Source organism: Ranitomeya imitator, chromosome 3, assembly GCF_032444005.1.
Source record: "Ranitomeya imitator isolate aRanImi1 chromosome 3, aRanImi1.pri, whole genome shotgun sequence".
In the NCBI taxonomy this organism is placed as follows: Eukaryota; Metazoa; Chordata; class Amphibia; order Anura; family Dendrobatidae; genus Ranitomeya; species Ranitomeya imitator.
In genome coordinates this window covers 332,514,447-332,535,493 of record NC_091284.1, presented here as the reverse complement: position 1 = coordinate 332,535,493, position 21,047 = coordinate 332,514,447, and the positions used below count along the sequence as shown (strand labels likewise).

Below are 21,047 nucleotides of genomic sequence, written 5' to 3'. Positions count from 1 at the left end.
GAAGCGACGAAAAGGCAGAAAGGATCGGAATTGCCGTCTAGGAGGAGGGCGACGAGGTTTAGCCTGGGGGAGAAGAGAACTTATACCCCCGGTGGCGTCCTTAATGATTTGGTCCAGCTTGGAACCAAAGAGACGAGAGCCTTGGAAGGGCAGACTGGTAAGGGACTTTTTGGAAGATAAGTCCGCCTGCCAGGCCTTGAGCCAAACGGTCCGGCGGATGGCAACAGCATTGCCAGACGTCTGAGCCGCACAAGACGCAGATATTCATCAGCGTGGGAAATCTGGTTGGCAGGGAGGTGCCCCGTCCAGGATATCTCGGCGAAGTTCTTTGGCTCATTTGGAAATGGATTTTGAAACCCAAGTGGAAGCAAAGGCTGGGCATAGAGCCGCTGCAGCCGCTTCAAAGGCTGACTTCGCAAAGGATTCTATAACTCTTTTCGTTAGAATCCTTCAGTGATGCTCCGCGTGACAACACACCCAGGCGGTTTCCCTTCTGAAAACGTCTGGTCGGATTCGCTCTCTCTGGACATGATTTCCTCGAATTCAGGATGAGGAGCAAAAAACTTGGGAGGTGATTTAGCCCGTCTAAACGAAACCGCCTGATCTGCGGGTTCCGTAGAGGGATCCTTGATGCCACAGGTCTGGTTTACAGCTCCAATGAGATTCTGGACCATATCCCTCATGGTGGCGATTTGGTTAGAATCCAGCTCCGAAATATCCTCCGAGGGCGCATCAGAGAACGCCTCGCCTGACTCAGGGGAGGAGGATCGGGAGGACGCCGACCACAGAGGAGGACCGTGTGGCGAGATGGAGCTGGAAGAGGACTCAGACCGTCGTTCCTGTCTGGACCTTTTGTGGCTTGTCATGGAGGGCTCGGACGGAGGCTCCTGCGACCCGCTAGCTACTGCGGGGGTCTGCGGAGATAATCGATCCAGCACAGAAACCAGAGTTTGAAAAACCCGTGTTAGATTGGCCACCGATTGTGACAGAGAGGAAGCCCAGCCAGGGATGGGGGTATCACTCTCGGGCGGATCGGCAGGGGGATCCTGGGCGGTGGGAACAATCCTGACAGAGCGGAGAGAACTGACCTGAGGGAAAGGTCTGAAAAGAATGCCAGAGGGTTAGGGGACAGTGGGAGCAGAGGTAAGTCTGCAGTTGCAGAGCCACTCACGGTTGACGAAATAGCAGACGGAAGACGCAGCCCAGGTCGTGGTCCCTCAGGGAAGGTTGGAGGGAACGCTTTTCCCTTCTGGATGTGCAGCAGTCCAGCCAGGTGAATTCGAACCCCCAGTAAGCCCCTGCAGCACACCGATTTCAGGGACGTGCGTGCCAGGAGTACAAAGATGGCTTCGGTGGGCGGAGCAACGCCTCGTCCGAGGTGGGGATGTTCGGCGGGGAAAAAGCCCGCCCGAGTAGAGGAGAAGTGGGCGGAGCGGCGTCGCCGGAAGTAGGCCCCGGGAAAAGCCGGGGCCTAAATTAGAAGCCGGCGACCGCCGGAGAAGCACCGCTGTGCAGGCGCTGCCCGGAATAAAAGGCGCGACAGCCTGCCGCATACATGGGGAGCGCTGCTGCCGGTGGGCGTAACGCCGGAAGTAGGCCCCGGAAAAAGCCGGGGCCTAAAGTAGGAGCCGGCGACCGGAGGAAAAGGCCGCGGTGCCAGCGCTAATCGGCTGGAAGGTGAGCGGTGCAGCAGCCTGCGAGGCCGCCGCCTAGAAAGGGGGGAAGGAGGGGACGCTGCCGCAGGCTAATGTGTCAGAGAAGACGGCCGCCGCAAGTAGGCCCCGGAAGAAGCTGGGGCCTGAATTAGGAAGAAAAGGCGACCGCCGGGAGGCCGCGGTGGTGCTAGGTGCAGGAAAGGTAGCACGGCTGGCAGAAAAACCGCCGCGCCAGACCGGACCACCGCGCAGAGAATGGGGAAAGGTGCTGCGAGGACCCCTGCTGAATACTGGGACCCCATTAAGGTACGCCGACCAGGCCAAAAAAGTGGCCTGGAATACTGAAAACAAGGGACCCCCGGGAAGTATACTCACCTAAAATCATCCCACGCCGTCCGTTACTAACCTCAAACCTTGGGGAAGGTATCAGACGTCCATGGGAGCTGGTGGTGGACGTCCTCATCACCTCCAACCGACAGGCTCTGGTGGGCGAGTGGGTGGGGGACGGAGCCAGGACCGGACTTCTAAGCACGCTTGTGTGCTAGGCTCTTGGTCCTGGAGAGGGATCTATGAGGATACGGGGTGGCAGTACACGCCGTACTCATAGTCCGCCTTGTGGGACTACAGGTGTGACTGTTCACCCTGTATCCCTCCGGAAAAACCTGAAAAGAAACGACGCACATTGAGGTAGATAAGGGTCTAATGAAAGACCCGTGTCCACCTCCTACTGACACTAAGCTAAACTGAAGAGTATAATGCCAGTCGGTGGGGTGTACACTGCAGAGGAGGAGCTAACTTTTTTTATTTGCATAGTGTCAGCCTCCTAGTGGCAGCAGCATACACCCATGGTTCCTGTGTCCCCCAATGAGAGGCGATAAAGAAAATTACCCAGCAAGTCGAATCCATTACAGCCCCTACATAGTTTTGATAGTTTTCTCCATGAAGAAACAGTGCGGAGAAGATGGGGTGTGATGGGATACGAGTGTGGATTTCAAAGAAGTGTCTATACAGTAAATCCTTTAGAGAACTGTTATTTTTTTGAGCTATTTCCAGTGCTAACCAGGCCGGAGGCGAATTTTCTCTAAGCCAGAAAATGCTCTATTTTAGCAAATTTGTTAAATAATAAGTTGAGATGTTGTGCAGCCCTAGTCCCCCATTAAGTTTCTTTTTATATAAAATGTCTGAGGCAACTCTAGCTCTCTCCCCCTTCCAGATAAAAATGTTAACAGAAGTTTGCGTTCTATTAAGGTAAAAAGCAGGGAGGGCCACAGGCAGTGCTCTAAACACGTATAATATCTTCGGGAGAATAAACAATTTAATTATTAGATATTTTCCCATCCGTGTTAGGTAGGAATTTCCATAGCTAGAGAGGTCCTTCGAGATAGTTTCCCCGAATATGATCCAAGTTAGCTTTGATTGTTGAGTGTGGGTATCTAGTAAAGAGAATTCCTAAATAAGTGATCTCCTTATCTTCCCATACAAAATCGACTATGTTTTTCAAAATATGAATTGTCCGTTTGCTTACGTGAAAGTGTAACACCTTCAATTTTTTTCCTATTTATTTTAAAACAGGAAATTTTGGAGAATGATTCTAATATTTTTTCTCAACTGAGTTTAAAGGGTCTGACAAAGTCAAAAGTAGATCTGGGAATATGCTAATTTTGTAATGGCGTGAAGGGGTTTTAAAATCTGATAGAGTATCCAATCTAACTTTCTCTGCTAGTGGTTCAATAGCTAGCGCAAACGATAAGGGTGATAGAGGGCATCCTTGTCTTGTGCCGTTACTTATAGGGAAGGTTTTAGAAAGAGGAGTATTAATATAGATTTTCGCATTTGGGTTCGAATAGAGGCAAAAATAGTTGCTAATATTGCATTACTAAGGCCAAATTTGGTTAAAGTGGTTTTGAGGTATTCCCAACTAACTATCAAAGGCCTTTTCGGCATCAAGTGTGAGTATAATTGATGAAAATTTAGAAGAGTTAATCATATTGACTAATCTTCTGGTACCATCTGGTCGGGTGACCTTCAATAAAACCAATTTGATTATTGTTAAGTAGAATGTTCTTCAACCTGCCAGAATTTTTTAATAAATTTTGATATCACAGTTGAAATTGGCGTATAGTCTTGCATGTTTTCAGATTCACCTTTCCATTTCGGAATCATGACAATGGTTGCCTCTAGTATTTCTGTTGGAAAAAATCCACAGGTAGAAGCATGATTGAAAATTAGTTCTAGAAAGGGGGATAAAATCTGTGCATAAGTTTTATAATATTCATTTTTTGTATTTTTGATTCTTGAATCGTATCAATAATTTTGCTTGCAGTGAATGGTAGTGATAAAGCATTCAAATCAGAAGAATCAATTTTAGGTACCGTATTTTCCAGCGTATAAGACTACCTTTTAACCCCTGAAAATCTTCTTAAAAGTCGGGGGTCGTCTTATATGCCGGGTGTCATCTTATAAGGCTGGTGCGGACCAATGTGCATATGGTGGGTGGGGGAATGGTCCCAATGACGAAGAGAGGGGGCGTCTCACAGGGAAGGAGTAAGTGGAGTATCCCCCTATTACCTCATTGTGGCAGCGATGCTCTCTATGCTGGGGGCGGCGGCAGCTCCTCTTTGTGCAGCATGGTGTCTCCATGCTGGGGGCGTCGGCGGCTCCTCTTTGTGCAGCGTGGGGGCTCTGTGCTGGGGGGCGGTGGAGTATCTTTGCGCAGCGTTGGGGCCCCGCCAGCATTTCCTCACAGTTCAGAGGCACCAGCAGCTCCATTGCTGTGATGCGGTGGCCTCCGGGAAAATGGCCGCTGGGGGCGGCGCATGCAGATTCAGATCTCGTCCTGTAATCTCGGGAGACGAGATCTGAATCTGAGCGTGCGCCAACACAGTGGTAAATTCATCCCTGCTTGTGTAAAGGTGCATTCACGTTGCATTCTATGTCCCATACGGCCGAAATCCCCCGCAAAACGGAGTCCGGATGAATTCTCAGATGGGGCCATAGACTGCAGTGATGCAGACAGAGCGAACGTGTGCTTTGACATGCATCATTTCCGTGAGTGTTCGCCTTCTGGAGGCAGACACTCAGACGTAGAGAACTGCGTTCTGAGTGTCTACCTCCTATAGCCATACACTGCTAAAAATTATGCACATTAGAGCACACATTCACTCCGTCTGCATCATTATAGTCTATGGCCTCATCAGCGAACACCAGGTCGGAAGCACAGACAGTTCCAAATTCCATCCACAAAGAATGTTCTGCTGCTGGCACTGTCCAGCAACAGGATATAATCCTTCATTGCATTCCCCGCATCATTCAGTAGTGAACACTGGGTGCACATGCTCGCAGTGTAGGGAGGAATTAAAAGGCTGTCGGCCGGCGGCTGAAGCACTGCAATCCCCGGGAATCTGCTGGGGGCCAGAGGTTCTCCACCCCTGGCATAAACCATATCAAGATAAACTAAACTCAACTTGATGCATAAGCAAAATACATGCATAAACTCACCTGGAACATCATCTCAAACACTTCATACACTGATATATGTTCTGCACTTACTGCATGGATACCGTTGATACAGCAGACGGGATCTTTCCAATGCCACCACTCTCTACCAGTTCTATTGCCTGCTTCATCTCCATTTTATGATAGAAAGCAATGAGCTGGGGCTCTGTAGACCTCTCCCCTGCAATAAGGCACTTCTTCACATAAGTTTTATTGAATCTGTTCAATCTGCATTAAAAGACAGATCTCATTAGGCTATTACTTACAAAATATTGAGATTACACATTGATTATCCACATAAAGCGAACAAAAGAAACAAACATCCTAAAATATAATTTACATATATAAAACATTTAAAGATGCAACTTAGGCCATGTTCAGAATCTGTAACCTGTCATGTTCAGAGCAGTTTATTGTGCTCCAATTCAAAGAAGTTCATACTGACTACCGTATTTTTCGGATTATAAGACACACTTTTTCCCCCAAAATTTGAGGGGGAAATGGGAGTGTGTCTTATAATGCAGACATACCTTACCGATACCGTTGCCGCAAGCCGCAGGCTGGGATGAGGGGCTGCCCGGCGGTGCTGCGGGAGGCTCTATCGACATTTTGTGAAAGGCCAGACACCCGTAGTTCCATGGTTTCCTGTGCGGTGGAACTCCGGGAAAATGGTCGCCGGAGGACAGCGCATACGCAGATGGAGATCTCAGCACCAAGATCTTGGGAGATGAGATCTCAGCGCTGAGTCCACCGCACAGGAAACCATGGAACTGCGGGGGCTCTAGCTTTTTACAAAATATCTGCAGTTCCCCCAGCAGCCGGGCCACTCTGACCTTCCCGGCGCCTGCGCACTGCAGTACTTTGCTTTGCCCTCAACAGGGCAAAGTACGCCTGCGACGGAGCCACGGCAGGAAGACAAGAAGAGGACGTCATCCTATGAAGATAGGAGGCGCCGGACCCGGACCGAGATGCCCATCGGACTGGACCGCAGCGGGACCGTCCCTTTGTGAGTATAATCTAACCTGTTTTTCTTACCTTTCAGGTTACATCGGGGGCTTATCTACAGTATTACAGAATGCATTACAGAATGCTGTAGATAAGCCCTTGATGCCGGTGGCCTTATCTCATATAAGATTTTTGGGGTGACAGATTCCCTTTAATATTGAACAGTGAAAGCTTTTAGTAGTTAGAGAATGTTACTTACTTGTCTTTCCAGTGATGGTGGCCATAATGACCACATATGTCCTCGATTCCCGTCAGAAGATGATCAAGGAACTAAAAAAAAAAAAAAAATCTAGGATTATGAATGTTTTCTTAAAATCATACATGCTCATGTTTCACACCACCAGTCCTGTTAAATAACTTAACCCCTTACCAACATATGACGTACTGTTATGACATATGCCGGCTCCCCGACATTGATGTGGGCTGGCACGCAGAGCCGCATCGTTCCCGGCAGATGATGGCCGTTTGTCCACATGTGCTTCTGCCTGCAAGTGTTAACGTGCAAACTGCTGCTGTCATTCTCTGACAGTACTATCAAATTCACTCCAGCAAGATGGAGCATCATTCCGCAAGCCCATCGGTGTGCTAGTGATGTGATCACAGGTTGCTTTGAGAGCCGGGGGTCTGATAAAGACCCCCCCCACCTGTCATGATGATATTCCTGGAAAGCCAGCGTATACCAGTATGTCACATGTTGGGAAGGGGTTAACTTATTTAACAGGTCTGGTGGCGTGAAATTCTCACATGCTATTGCACATACAATGCATTAAACAATCAGACAAGAACAGTGTTTAAGCAAAGTGGCAGTGAACAGTTGGTACATCTAATAGCGACACACCATGAGGCTGCTATGGGGCCCAGTCCCATCCATCCAACCATCCTCAGGATGCAGACACAGTTGAGTCCAATGGTGTCACAGGGAAACAGGCACCCTGCTCCACCATTCTGTCTGTGGGTCTGAGTCTCAGTGCAGCAGGCGCAATGATCTGCAGAGCAGCACATTGGTGGAACGGTGGGGAGAGAGGGGTCGAAGGCAAGTATTTATGTGGGGGCCATGATACTGTGTGTGTGGGGGTGGAGGGACGGGGAATGTGAGGGTCATCATTAAGTGTGTATGTGGTGGAGGAGGAGGGGCTGTGCAGACCATGGATGTTTGAGTGGAGAAGGCCATGATACTGTGAGAGGGTGGAGGGGTGCTTGTGGGGGCCACGATACTGATGCCTGTATGCGGGGGCCATAATACCAATATTGTGTGGCAGGGCTGTTGATGCCATGATACTGTGTATGTGGGACGCCATGATTTTGTGTGTGGGGGAAGATGTGTGCACTGTGCTTGTGTGGGGGTGTCATTAAACTATATATAGGGGAGGTACTGTGGGGGCCATAATACTATATGTGAGGGGCTGTGGGCACCAGGATACTGTTTGGGGGCAGGGGGGAATTATAGGGACACCATACGGTGTGGGAGCCACTTTATGGGCAGCATACTAAGTTGGAAGGCTGTGTTGGGTTCACTGGGGTAATCATACTGTGTTGAAGGAAAGGTAGAATCATTATTTGTGTACAAAAAGGTACTGAGGAGGTATAATACTTGTGGGGACCATTAAATAAGTACTTTAGTGAATGAAAATACACAGGGGCTTAATCAGGGACACAATTATTGTGCTTGTGCCAAAATACATGTCGCTGTCTTCAAAAGTTGGGAGGTATGCCCTTCTGTGACTGCGATTATGCGTTTTAACTAGTGATGAGCGAATATACTCATTACGCGAGATTTCCCAAGCGTCCTCTGAGTATTTTTTAGTGCTCGGAGATTTAGTTTTCATTGCCGCAGCTGAATGATTTACATCTGTTAGCCAGCATAAGTACATGTGGGGGTTCCCTAGCAACGAGTATATTCGCTCATCACTAGTTGTAACCTCTTCTACTCTCTTTGTTAGGCTAGGTTCAGATTGCGTTAGCGCAATCAGCTAGCGCTTCGCGCTAAACGGATTGCCCTAACGCAATGTCTTTTTCGGGGTCGCATTTAACGTCCCCGCTAGCGCAGATCCCCGATCTGCGAGAGCGGGGAACGGACCTCGGGCAAGCTGCAAGCAGCGTCCGAGGCGCGTCACAAAACACCGGCACATCGATCGCGCGTGCCGAAAATGGCGCGCGCTATCGATGCGCGTTCCCATTGCTGCCAATGGGCGCGCTAACGGACGCGTTGCACGGCGTTAATTTCGCCGTGCAACGCTGTTCATTAGCGCGGTCCCATTAACGCAATCTGAACCTAGCCTTAATTATTTAATTTTGGAGGGAAGGGTGGGTGGTGGAATGGGTTCTATTAGAACTTTTGCCATGATATCTCATGATGTTGATGTATACCTCCTGTCAGTGGCAAAGGCAACTTCGTAATGAGGCTTTTATGTTCAATATGCTTATGTTTTATATTATATTGTATACCAAAAAGGAGTGCAGGTCCTTGTGCAAAGAGTGGATCAGCAGTAGATTACCTAGTGCTTTTCAATCAAGAAATCCACACAGAAAATTTGCAGCTACTGTTCAATACACATGAATGAAGATTTTAACAGGGAATCAGTCAGATACCCTAGCCCCCTAAAACGCCACCATGTCTCTGCTCAATGCTATTTCTGCATTTTAACAACCCCCTTCTTGTGTTTGATCTGTATATAGGTTCAAAATAGAGTTTTATTCTGTGCTCGTACTAAGGAAATGTCTCAGGACTAATCTGCTGGGTCGTTTATTTTCCCAGACTAGTCACGCTTCCATCTTGCAAGTAATTCAGAAGAACTATTTATTCTGAATTACTAATTAGAGGGCAATATTGATTGATTCAGAATCCAAAGTACACTGTGCACGATGTTTCAGTCAACTTCGACATTCATAAGATACACGGAAGGTATAGGGAGAATACCTAAGATAAGCTAGATAACATGCTGACTCTCGCCATTGTGGTCATTCCACTTTTTATTCAGAGCGTTATCAGCTTTATCTTAGATATTTATTCTTCCTCTACAATCCAATGAAGTAATAGCAAATACATATTGCGAGCATCAATGTGATTCCATAATGTTGAGGGTACGAGGTATTGAAGTTTTTAATATCAATATCCAGGGTGGTAAATTAGCTCAACGTTTGGGTCAGATGGAGACACATTGGATATGGACCCTTCAGACTGTTCAACCACAAGGAATGATTGAGAACCTTACTTTTGCGCCCTTCTTGTGATCGCTTTGCTGCTTTTCATTATGATGTGCTGCGGTGCCCGCATTCTTGGTATTTTATTTGCATTTAATTATATGTATTTCTATATTTGTACATAGGTGTTGAGTGGTCAACCAGTTGGAGCTTGGACAAGTTTTCTATATAGGGATGAATAGGATATCGCCCTTCCAATAGAATATGCATGCCCACGTAGTATATTGCCCAGCCACATAGTATATTGCCCAGCCACGTAGTATATTGCCCAGCCAGGTTTGTCACAGGTGAAAAAAATAAAATAAACATATACTCACCTTTCCGAGGGAGCCCTTAGTCCACGGCAGCTTCCGGTCCTAGGGTTGGTATTAGCGCAGGACCTGTGAGGACGTCGCGGTCACATGACCGTGACGTCATGGCAGGTCTTTGTAGCGCAGGCGCGCAAGGCCTGTGATGTCGCGGTCACATGACCGGGACGTCATTGCAGGTCCTTGTCGCGCAGGGCCTGTGATGACGTCGCGGTCACATGACCGTGACGTCAAGGCAGGTCCTTCTGCCACCAAAACCTGCAACGGAAGATGGCGGCCGGCGCAAGCTGCTGCGGAGGGTGAGTATAGCAGGTTTTTTTTTTAAATTATTTTTAACATTACATTTTTTTACTATTGATGCCGCACAGGCAGCGTCAATAATAAAAAGTTGGGGACACACAGGATTAATAGCGGTGGTAACGGAGTGCGTTACCCGCGGCATAACGCGGTCCGTTACCGCGGCACTAACCCTGTGTTAGCGGTGACCGGAGGGGAGTATGCGGGCGACAGGCACTGACTGCAGGGAGTAAGGAGCGGCCATTTTCTTCTGGACTGTGCCCGTCGCTGATTGGTCGCGGCAGCCATGACAGGCAGCTGGCGAGACCTATCAGCGAATGAATAACCGTGACAGAAGGACAGACAGACAGACGGAAGTGACCCTTAGACAATTATATAGTAGATATAATATATATATATATATATATTGACCAATCAGCGACGGGCACAGCATGGCGACGATGATGTCATAAAGGTTGCCTCGACCAATCAGCGACGGGCACAGTCTGCCGCGAATTCGCCTCGACCAATCAGCGACGGGCACAGTATCGACGTAGATGTCATAATGGTTGCCATGGCGACGATGATGTCATAAAGGTTGCCTCGACCAATCAGCGACGGGCACAGTCTGCCGCGAATTCTGGAATCATCATTGTCCATACACTATGGGGACATGCATATTCTAGAATATCCGATGCGTTAGAATCGGGCCACAATCTAGTGTGTGTGTGTGTGTGTGTATATATTCACATACACACATACATACATACACATACACACACACATACATACATACACCTTTTATTTTTCTCAGCTTATAGGATAGTTTTAGACATAGTGTGGGATCTAGGTCTGGGATGTCGATATACGGATACCATCTTTTTATTTATATATATATTTATTTGAATAATTATCTATTATATATTTATGTGCATCTTCAGTGTGGTTGGACTGGGTATGCATTACCAGGCATCCCAGGGGAGGGAATGTTATTGTGTGGATTTATATGCACCTGCTTGTTATTCTCCTCTGTGGGTTACATTTGGATGCATCTATAGGGAATATCGGATTTCATTACCGTTTATATACTTTGCCCTATCCTTGCCAGTTTCCAATATGGCCGCAAATAATTGTATTCCTTTATGCGCATGCGCCGCTCTGGCGCTTCTGGCTCCACCGGCGTTCTCTTCCGGGATGTCTCCTGCGCATGATCATGTGAGGCCCCACGTGTTTCCGGTGCGGACGACTCTGCATGATGTGATCTGGCGTGCGTGGAGGTTGCCACAGCGATGCACAGCCACATGCACTTTAATTTCCGTTTGGATATATTTAAACCTGTGCTCCACTCTTCTGACATGCCCCCTGAGGAAGGAGTTTTTTCTCCGAAACACGTGTCGGGATGGGCTGGTGGACTATGTGCGTTCCTGTTACCCAGATTGCAAGTTTTTCATGTGTATTTTTTATACCTTGGGATATTGCTTGCGAACATGCAACTCTTGCATGTAGTACTATTCACCATACATATGGGCATCATTTGATGGACTTTATCAGGCTGTATTATCTATGTATTCGGAGTGTGGTCTACCAGCTCCTTGCACGGATGCTGGTTCTGTGTGCACATTTTAGTCCCCTTTAACTTTTTGTATATTAACAGAGATTTTTGTAAGTTTCATACATTATTTTGGACCTTAGAACTGTGTTTTTCTTCTGTTTTCTTATAAACTGAAGAAGGTAGAAGTTGATGATGAAAACATTATACATACAGTGCACTTTGGATTGTAATAAAATATTGCCTAAGAGCCTAGTTCTTCAAAATTATGGGAAGTGGTAGGACCACATTCTGGAGTGCCAGGGCCCATAAACTCCTATCTTGTAGGAGAGCCCCTCTGCAAGAGTGACGTCACCATTGGCTACTTGGAAAAGCATGTGAGTCTTCAGAGTTCTCCCACGCTTCTAATGCACACTGATGTCAGATGCGCACTCCCAAGCCTCATCAGGACACTGCACATGTTCAGGAGGGTAGAATGTGATGTGCATATACGAACCTTGCAAAGAGCTCACAGTAACTTCATTCTTGTAAATTATATAAGATTGTGCACAGATGGGCATGAATCATGATTACAAGATGGGAGGCAGGACTATGCCACAGAAATAAATGCTCTGATAAGCAAGTCATGAAGCATGTGCCTAACGCAAACGCAGCATGAAACCGGATATTGAAATCATACATAGAAATCACAGACTTTTGAACAGGGTTGTTTAGAATGCAGAAATAGCAAAGACATGGTGGTTTTTCAGATCACACGTAAAATGGTAGAATGGCACAACGGTGCGGGGAAATATTCATCAACATTTCGTTGGGAAATCTCTTCTTTCATTGACTTAAACATACAGAAGAACAGATCTCTCAAATATGATGAAATAGCAGCGCCGTACTAGTACTGCAGTTTGCGGGAACGCAGTTCCCACCGAGCAGTACTAGTACAGCGCATGTCAGGAAGGGGTTAAAGGCGTTGTCCAGCCACAAATACATTCTTAAAACAGCTTAGAATGTTATAAAATAAAAAAGCAAGTCATACTCACCAACTCCGTCACCCACCATCTATACCTGCATGCAGAGGACCAGATGCTATCTAGCCAAGCGGTGGCTGCTTTGGCCAATTGACAATAGACAGATCAAGACGAGTGGCAGGTAAGCATAGAGACTAGAAGGGGGCGAGAAAGAAAGGAAGCAGCCTGACAGAAGGCCAGTAAGGGCAGGGAATGCGACTTGGCATAAAGTGTTAATTTACAAACTTTCTTCTTATATCAAACCTTATTTGGTAAATTTAAGGCAGTGTGCACACATTGCGTTTTTGTCATGCTGTTTCCGTGCAGCAGTTTTGTTAGAAAACCTGAAGGGTTTCCCGATGTCACCAATGTGAATGAGAATCTTTAAGTCTCATGCACACATTGCTTACTTTACCTTACAGATTTGCAGCATGTCAATTTTTTTTTTTAGCGCTTTTGCTGCACATTGCACCCATACTAATGAGTGTGGAAAAATATGCAACAAAGAAGCATGTAAAAAAAAAAATTATAAAAAACACGCAACAAAAATGTGTATATTTTGCGCAGCATTTTTCCTGCCAGCACATTAGGATTTGAAGAATTTTCTGCTACAAATGCTGAATGTGTGAACATACCCAAAAGAACAGCTTTGGCAACAGATGTCCCAGCATGACAACACCTTTCCAAAATGCCCTATTAAATCATATAAAGAAAATAAGCCAGAGTGAATGCGGCATAAGGATACACAACACATTGCCTTTGCTTCATTTACCTGAGTATGGATCTCTTCATTTATTGAACGCTTGGTCTCCTGCTTCTTTTTCACAGCCAAAAGTTCCACCAATGGACGAATGGTCATTCCCTTTAGGAAACAGAAGTGCAATGAAAAGTTACAAATAAAAAAATATACAGTGGGCAAAATAAGTATTTGATGCACTGCCAATTTTGCAAGGTTTCCCACCTACAAAGAATGGAGAGGTCTGTAATTTTTATTGTAGGTACACTTCAACTATGAGAGACAATCTAAAAATAAATCCAAAAAATCATATTGTATGATTTTTAAATAATTAAATTGCATTTTATTGCATGGAATAAGTATTTGATCACCTACCAACCAGCAAGAATTCTGGCTCTCACAGTCGTTTTGTTGGTTTTTTTTTAAGAAACTCTCAAAGGTTTCTGTACAAAAAAAAAAAAGTTCTGTTTGTCTATTGTATCAAATACAAATCATGCAGTAAAATGCAAATTATGTAAAAATCATAGAATGTGATTTTCTGGATTTGTATTTTTAGATTCTGTCTCTCACAGTTGATGTGTACCTATGATAAAAATTACAGACCTCTATTCTTTGTAGGTGGGAAAATCTGCACAATCTGCAGCGTATCAAATACTTATTTTCCCCACTGTACATAAAATAAAGTAGTATAAATCAATTCACAGATCCCTAAATAAATCGTCGGCACAAAGTCCAGTTGTAATGTGAAAGCTAACATGCACCAGAATAAAATCAGAATAGAATATTTTTGTGAATTGCAACAAATTCAGACAGTTTGCTTCTTTTTTTCCAGTTGTCTTTTCCAGTTTAGTTAGTTTTCCGATTTTTACTTCAACATGGCTATTCGAGATGTTCATGAAATTCAACTTAAAAAAAAAAAAAGTCGCAAGATTTAGGCTAGGGTCACACTGCGTTATGGCGGTACGTTGACTGCTGACTGAGTGACAGTTATTTTTGTGCATTTATTTTTTTTTGACATTTTGCAAAACATGCAACATTTACAGCTAAAATGTTGCAAAATTATTTAAAGACAGAAAAAAAAAGAAAAAACAACTTTGGGCTTGGAGTAAAATTCATGAATCAGATTCCCTATTTTGATGAATTTGGCACAAAAAAGATCTATAAAAAGCAAAAGTCAAAAAACAAAAATGACAAATGATTATCCAGGCCCATGGGTCTCCGTAAAATTCTTTTATGCATGATTCACATCTGCATCTTAGGCTCAGTCACAAATTCAGACATATTTGATGGGAAGATTTACACAACATGCAGAACTAATCTTTACATCAAAATGATGGCCAACCCGATGTACCAGTAAAAATCATTGGTGTCTATTGAATAATTGATCCAGCGCCCCATCATTTTCAATTTTCTGCTCATGACACAACATAAAATGGGAAATAATGTAGATGTGAATTTTAGAATAATTTCTCTTCCAAAGCTTAAGAGATTGCGAATGGTTGTTACCTGTACAAACACTGTGAAGAATATAACTGTAATTATTGCAGTGAGGAACATTTGTCTGTTGGCACTATGCAATAAATATCCCAGGGAGAAGGCAATGGCACCACGCAGGCCACCATAGGCAATAATAAACTGGTCTTTAGTTGTCAGTTTGACTATGCGGAACTTGTTAATAAACCAAGTCAAACTCATGACACCTGCAGAAAGACAGCAAAGTTCAAGTTAGCTTCAGTCTTACCTTGCGGAATGTCAAATAAGCACACTACAGATCGTATAGCCTGATAGATATAGATGGACAATAAGATACAACACTAATAAAAATCAGCAGCTGCAATGACAGTCGATAGCGATGTATGGAACAAGAATCAAGGTAACGTTCACTGACATTTACATGTATAGATTGTGCTTCCCAAACACCAGGTCTAGTGTTCAGTAAGCAAACAGAAGTAAAAATTATAATATTACATTATATTTACAGTCTATACTCGAGTATAAGCCGAGATTTTCAGCCCATTTTGTTGGGCTGAAAGTCCCCCTCTCGGCTTATACTCTAGTCATACCCGGGGGTCGGCAGGGGAGGGGGAGCAGGGGCTGTCTAGTTATACTTACCTACTCCCGGCGCGGTCCCTGCACGGTCCCTGCACGTCCCTGCTTCTTCCAGCGCTGCATCTTCTTCCTGTATTGAGCGGTCACATGGTACCGCTCATTACAGTAATGAATATGCGGCTCCACCTCCAATAGAGGTGGAGCCGCATATTCATTACTGTAATGATCGGTAACTGTGACCGATCAATACAGGAAGAAAATGCAGCGCTGGAAGAAGCAGGGGCGTGCAGGGACTGTGCCAGGAGTAGGTGAGTATACGGGGAGGGGAGAACTGCGTGATATTCACCGCTCCTCGTTCCGGTGCGGCTCAGTCTTCAGTGTCCTCTGACTGTGACGCTCAGGTCAAAGGGCGCGGTGACGTGGTCAGTGCGCGCCCTCTGCGTGAACGTCAGTGCTGAAGACGGAGCCGCACCGGAACGAGGAGCAGGTGACTATTGAAAGTGCTGAGGGCCTGAGCGACGGAGAGGTGAGTATGTGATTTTTTTTTTTTTATCGCAGCAAAAGCATATGGGGTAAGTGTCTGTATGGAGCATCTTATGGGGCCATAACATTTGTGCAGCACTATAAGGGGCAAGTGACTGTATGGATGATCTTATGGGGCCATAACGCTTGTGCAGCACTATATGGGGAAAGTGACTGCATGGAGCATCTTATGGGGCCATAACGCTTGTGCAGCACTATATGGGGCAAGTGACTGTATGGAGCATCTTATGGGGCAATAACATTTGTGCAGCACTATAAGGGGCAAGTGACTGTATGGAGCATTTTATGGGGCGCTAACGTTTGTGCAGCACTATAATGGGCAGTGACTGTATGGAGGAGCATCTTATGGGGCCATAATGTTTGTGCAGCACTATAATGGGGCAAGTGACTGTATGGAGCATCTTATGGGGCCATAATGCTTGTGCAGCACTGTATGGGGCAAGTTAGTGTATGGAGCATCTTATGGGGCCATAACGTTTGTGCAGCATTATAAGGGTCAAGTGTCTCTATGGAGCATCTTATGGGGCCATGTGCAGCATTATATGGGGCAATTATCTGTATGGAGCATTTTATGGGGCCATAACGTTTGTGCAGCACTATATAGGGCAAATATCTCTATGGAGCATCTTATGGGGCCCTTATTACCCTTTATGCAGGATTATATGGGGCATATTTTAATATGGAGCATCTAATGGGGCCCATCAAACTTTATGGAGCATTATATAGGGCTCCTGATTCAATATGGATATTCAAAAACACAACCTACTGATGTCTCAATTAATTTTTTATTGGTATCTATTTTTACTTTTGAAATTTACCGGTAGCTGCTGCATTTTCCACCCTAGGCTTATACTCGAGTCATTAAGTTTTCGCAGTTTTTTTGTGGCAAAATTAGGGGGGGGTTCGGCTTATACGCGAGTATATACGGTATTATATAATAGTACATCTCCACCAGATATGTCAGAAAACCCTTAGTTTCCTTTCCGAATCAACATTTTGTGTGGTATACCATACTACAAAATACTCCCACATTTGAGGTACGGTACATTGACTATAAAAAAAAGATTTGCTATTTGCGCACCCAAAAAAGTAATTTTCCTAACAAATTCATTCAAGCTGATGTTGCAAAAAGGAGTTCACCCTATTGAAAAGCAAAGCTAAAGTTTAGACTAATGAACAAGAATTCAACCGCATGTAATTCTAATTATTCATTAAACAGGTGTCCAGCAGATCGTTCATAGGTCATTACTTAGGCTTCTTTCACACTTCAGTTTTTACAATCTGCACAGGATCCGTCAAAATGTTAAAATGATGGATCCTGTGCAGATTGTAAAAAAAACGGGTGCACTGGGGCCGTTTTTCTGACGGACCCGTCGAGGCTATATGCACCTGTTGTGTATGCGTCTTCGCAGCGGTTTTTCGCTGCGAAAACGCATACACAACCCAGGTTAAAAATAATAAAAACAAATAAAAAAAAATCGCAATATTCTTACCATCAATAGTAGCATTTCCCTGACGTGAAATTCTTCCATGCATGCTCAGTTTCAAAAGACGGAACCAGTCGCTGGATTCCTGCCAGGATTTCAGCCAGGGGCGATCCTGGTCCGATGGGCGTCGTGGTCCGGGGCCTCCCATCTTCTTACGATGATGTCCTCTTCTTGTCTTCACGCTGCAGCTCCGGCGCAGGCGTACGTTGTCTGCCCTGTTGAGGGCAGCGTAAAGTACTGCAGTGCGCAGGCGCTGGGCCTCTCTGACCTTTCCCGGCGCCTGCGCACTGCAGTCCTTTGCTCTGCCCTCAACAGGGCAGACAAAGTACACTTGCGCAGGAGCCGTGGCAAGAAGACAACGACATCGTATGAAGATAGGAGGCGCCGGACCACGACACCCATCGGACCGGACCGCCCCTGGGTGAGTATAATATAACCTGTTTTTCTTATCTTTCAGGATAAATCGGGCTTATCTACAGCATTACAGAATGTTGTAGATAAGCCCCTGATGCCAGTGGCCTTAGTTTCTAGGCCATTTTTGGGGTGACAGATTCACTTTAGGCTGCACTATGCAACTTATTACAGCTATTTCTCTCATAACCCCGCTGTGAGTATATCTTATCCTGAGCCTCTTTCGTAGCAATACATAAATGTATATTTTACTACCTTAGGGGAGGTTACGTATGCAACTATGTCATTCGGACTTTATATTTGCATGAAATAACTCTCCATATGTAACTCTCTATAAGGGGTACCATCTCATATATAATTGTTTTACTTATCAGCATTAAGTCAACTTTATCTGCTCAGCTTGACTGATTAGCTTAGTAATTATCTACTCTAAGGCCATGTGCACACGTTCAGTATTTTTCGCGTTTTTTCCGCTATAAAAATGTGATAAAAACGCAAAAAAACGCTTACATATGCCTCCTATTATTTAAAGTGTATTCCGCATTTCTTGTGCAAATGTTGCTTTTTTTCCGCGAAAAAATATCGCATTGCGGAAAAAAAAAAGCAACATGTTCATTAAATTTGCGGAATTGCGGGGATTCCGCACACCTAGGAATGCTGTGCTGTGCTGGGGCTGTGCACACCATGCGGGAAGTAAGCAGATTATGTGCGGTTGGTACCCAGGGTGGAGGAGAGGAGACTCTCCTCCACGGACTGGGCACCATATAATTGGTAAAAAAAAAAAGAATTAAAATAAAAAAGTGATATACTCACCCTCTGATGGCCCCGGAGTCCTCCCGCCTATCATCGGTGCATGCTGCCGCTTCCATTCCTATAGATGCTCTGTGTGAAGGACCTGCGATGACGTCGCCGACTTGTGATTGGTCGCGTGACCGCTCATGTGACCGCGACGTCATCGAAGGTCCTGCACACACACACCATCTATAGGAACGGACGCCGCTGAGGAGATCGGCTGTCTGCAGGTAAGTATAACCATTTTTTTAATTATTTTTAAACATTCTTTTACTATTGATGCTGCATAGGCAGCATCTATAGTAAAAAGTTGGTCACACTTGTCAAACACTATGTTTGACAATTGTGACCAACCTGTCAGTTTTCCAAGCGATGCTACAGATCGCTTGGAAAACTTTAGCATTCTGCAAGCTAATTTCGCTTGCAAAATGCTAAAAAAAAACGCAAAAAAAAAAAATGTGGATTTCTTGCAGAAAATTTCCGGTTTTCTTCTGGAAATTTCTGCAAGAAATCCTGACGTGTGCACATACCCTTACGCCCCCAACCTGGACGTGGCACTTTGGTGTCGTTTTCATTTTTAATTGCATGTCTTTATTGTGCCTATTTATTTTGTTTTAAATATCTTGCAATAAAATTTAATTTTTTTTTTAAATTTAGCTCAGGCGTCCATCTTCCTTCGGTTATCTATTAAGTCATATGGCAGAGCCTATGTATTTGGTGCCCCCCCTTTTTGTTTTATTAGAGAAACATGGTAGCGGCAGTGTCATTTTGTTAGGCTGCATAGGAGCTCCTGGTGTCGGGAATTACATTTCGTTGATGTGCTGCCTTGTATTGAAAGTGAAGATGCTACCATCACATCGTGCCCTTGCTAGATGTGCACATTTCCAAAATGACAAAGATACTAAACACATATCTAAGGCTTCTTTCACATTTCCGTTATTTGCTGTCCGTCGCAATGCGTCGTTCTGTGCAAAAAACGCATCCTGCAGAGTTGCCCGCAGGATGCGTTTTTTGCACATAGACTTGCATTACCGACCCATCTTGACATATGGATACACGTTCCATAAGTCGTGCACTGGATGCGTCGGTATGTGGTGGACCGTCGTAGCGAAAAAACGTTCAAGGGAAAGTTTTTTCGTACGTCAGGTCCTGCATTTCCTACCGAACATACGTGGCCGGAATTCCGCCCCCTCCTCCCCGGGACTTTAGCTGTGCACATGCTGCAGAAAATACCGGGCAGAAATGCAGCGTTGTATTTCCGGCAGCATGTCAATTCTTTGTGCGGATCTGCATAGTTTTTGCACCCATTGACTTGCATTGTATCAGTCAAAAATATCTGCGGTTTTGCTGCGGATTAGGGTGTCAAAACCGCTGCAGAGAGAAGTGATGCCAAGCGGGAGGAAGTGTGTGGATGGAGTGTGTAGTGTAGTGTTAGTAGGAAGTCACCGTCATGGAGTCGTATCGCCGCATGGGGATTGATGTTGGGCGTACTCAGTCGCCGTATGGGACTACTGCTCCCATCCGGTATTAGAATGGGAGAGTAGTCCTTGTGTCCGGCGATTGAGTATAATTGTGAGTAAAACACATACTGTACAATACACATATACAATACACGTAAAATACACAACAGACAGTACATACAACATAGAGTACATACTCACCATACACCTCCGCGAAGCCCTCGGTCCCCTAGGAAAAAAATCCAAAAAAAACAAAAACAAGTTTATACTCCGTGTCTGCAGAAATCCCATAAAGAGTGTCCCACGTCGATCTGTTCCGTCCTCCGACGATACACTACCAGGATCTATGCTTCTGGCAGTGTATTGCAGTTTCCCAGCTCCGGACTGTAATTTTACGGCACTAGAGCTGCGTCAGAATTTTCCCACGCAGCTGTGCCGTAAAGCGAAAGTACCGGAGTCAATACACTCCGGTAAACTCTCGCGCATGCACAGTTACACACTGCAGGAGCCATAGCTCCTATCAGTGTGTTGCTGGAGCCGTGGAGAGCAGATCTGTTCTTCATGGCAGATCATCGTGGGACACTCATTATGGACTACATCGGATCAGGGAGTATAAATTTTGTTTGTTATTTTTAACTTTTTTCCAGGAGAACGAGGGCTTCGCTTGGATTGAGCGTGAAATAAAATTATGGTCAAAAACACTGTCATTATTTCATTAAAATATTTTTTTCTAGTGTGTGTTTAATTTACTCTTTATTAATACTATTGGATTATTAATGGATAGGTGTCTTATTGACGCCTCTCCATTATTAACCGGGCTTAATGTCACCTTACAATAGCAAGGTGACATTAACTTCTTATTACCCCATATCCCACCGCATCCCACACAGGAGTGGGACAGAGAGGCTAAGTGCCAGAATAGGTGCATCTTATAGATGCACCTTTTCTGGGGTGGCAGCGGGCTGGTATTTGTGGCGAGCTGGTATTTGTGGCAGCGAGCTGGTATTTGTAGCCGTGGGGGGCCAATATCCATGGCCCCTTCCTAGGCTAATAATATCAGCCCGGAACTGTCTGTGCAG

The 21,047-nt window shown here is 45.2% G+C and overlaps 1 protein-coding gene and 1 long non-coding RNA gene across 2 annotated transcripts in view; one reads left to right on the top strand and one right to left on the bottom strand.

Moving 5' to 3' along the window:
• Nucleotides 1–21,047, bottom strand: part of SLC9A1 (solute carrier family 9 member A1) — a 113,102-nt gene that overhangs the window by 29,147 nt on the left and 62,908 nt on the right. The window contains exons 5-8 of the mRNA XM_069756736.1: nt 14,733–14,926; nt 13,263–13,352; nt 6,355–6,425; nt 5,205–5,378 (exon numbers count right to left, since the gene is read on the bottom strand). Coding sequence (XP_069612837.1) covers nt 5,205–5,378; nt 6,355–6,425; nt 13,263–13,352; nt 14,733–14,926 — 529 coding nt within the window. The remainder of the gene's footprint in view (nt 1–5,204; nt 5,379–6,354; nt 6,426–13,262; nt 13,353–14,732; nt 14,927–21,047) is intronic.
• LOC138669893 (uncharacterized) overlaps nt 1–21,047 on the top strand; it is an 88,634-nt gene that overhangs the window by 65,813 nt on the left and 1,774 nt on the right. The window lies entirely within an intron of this gene.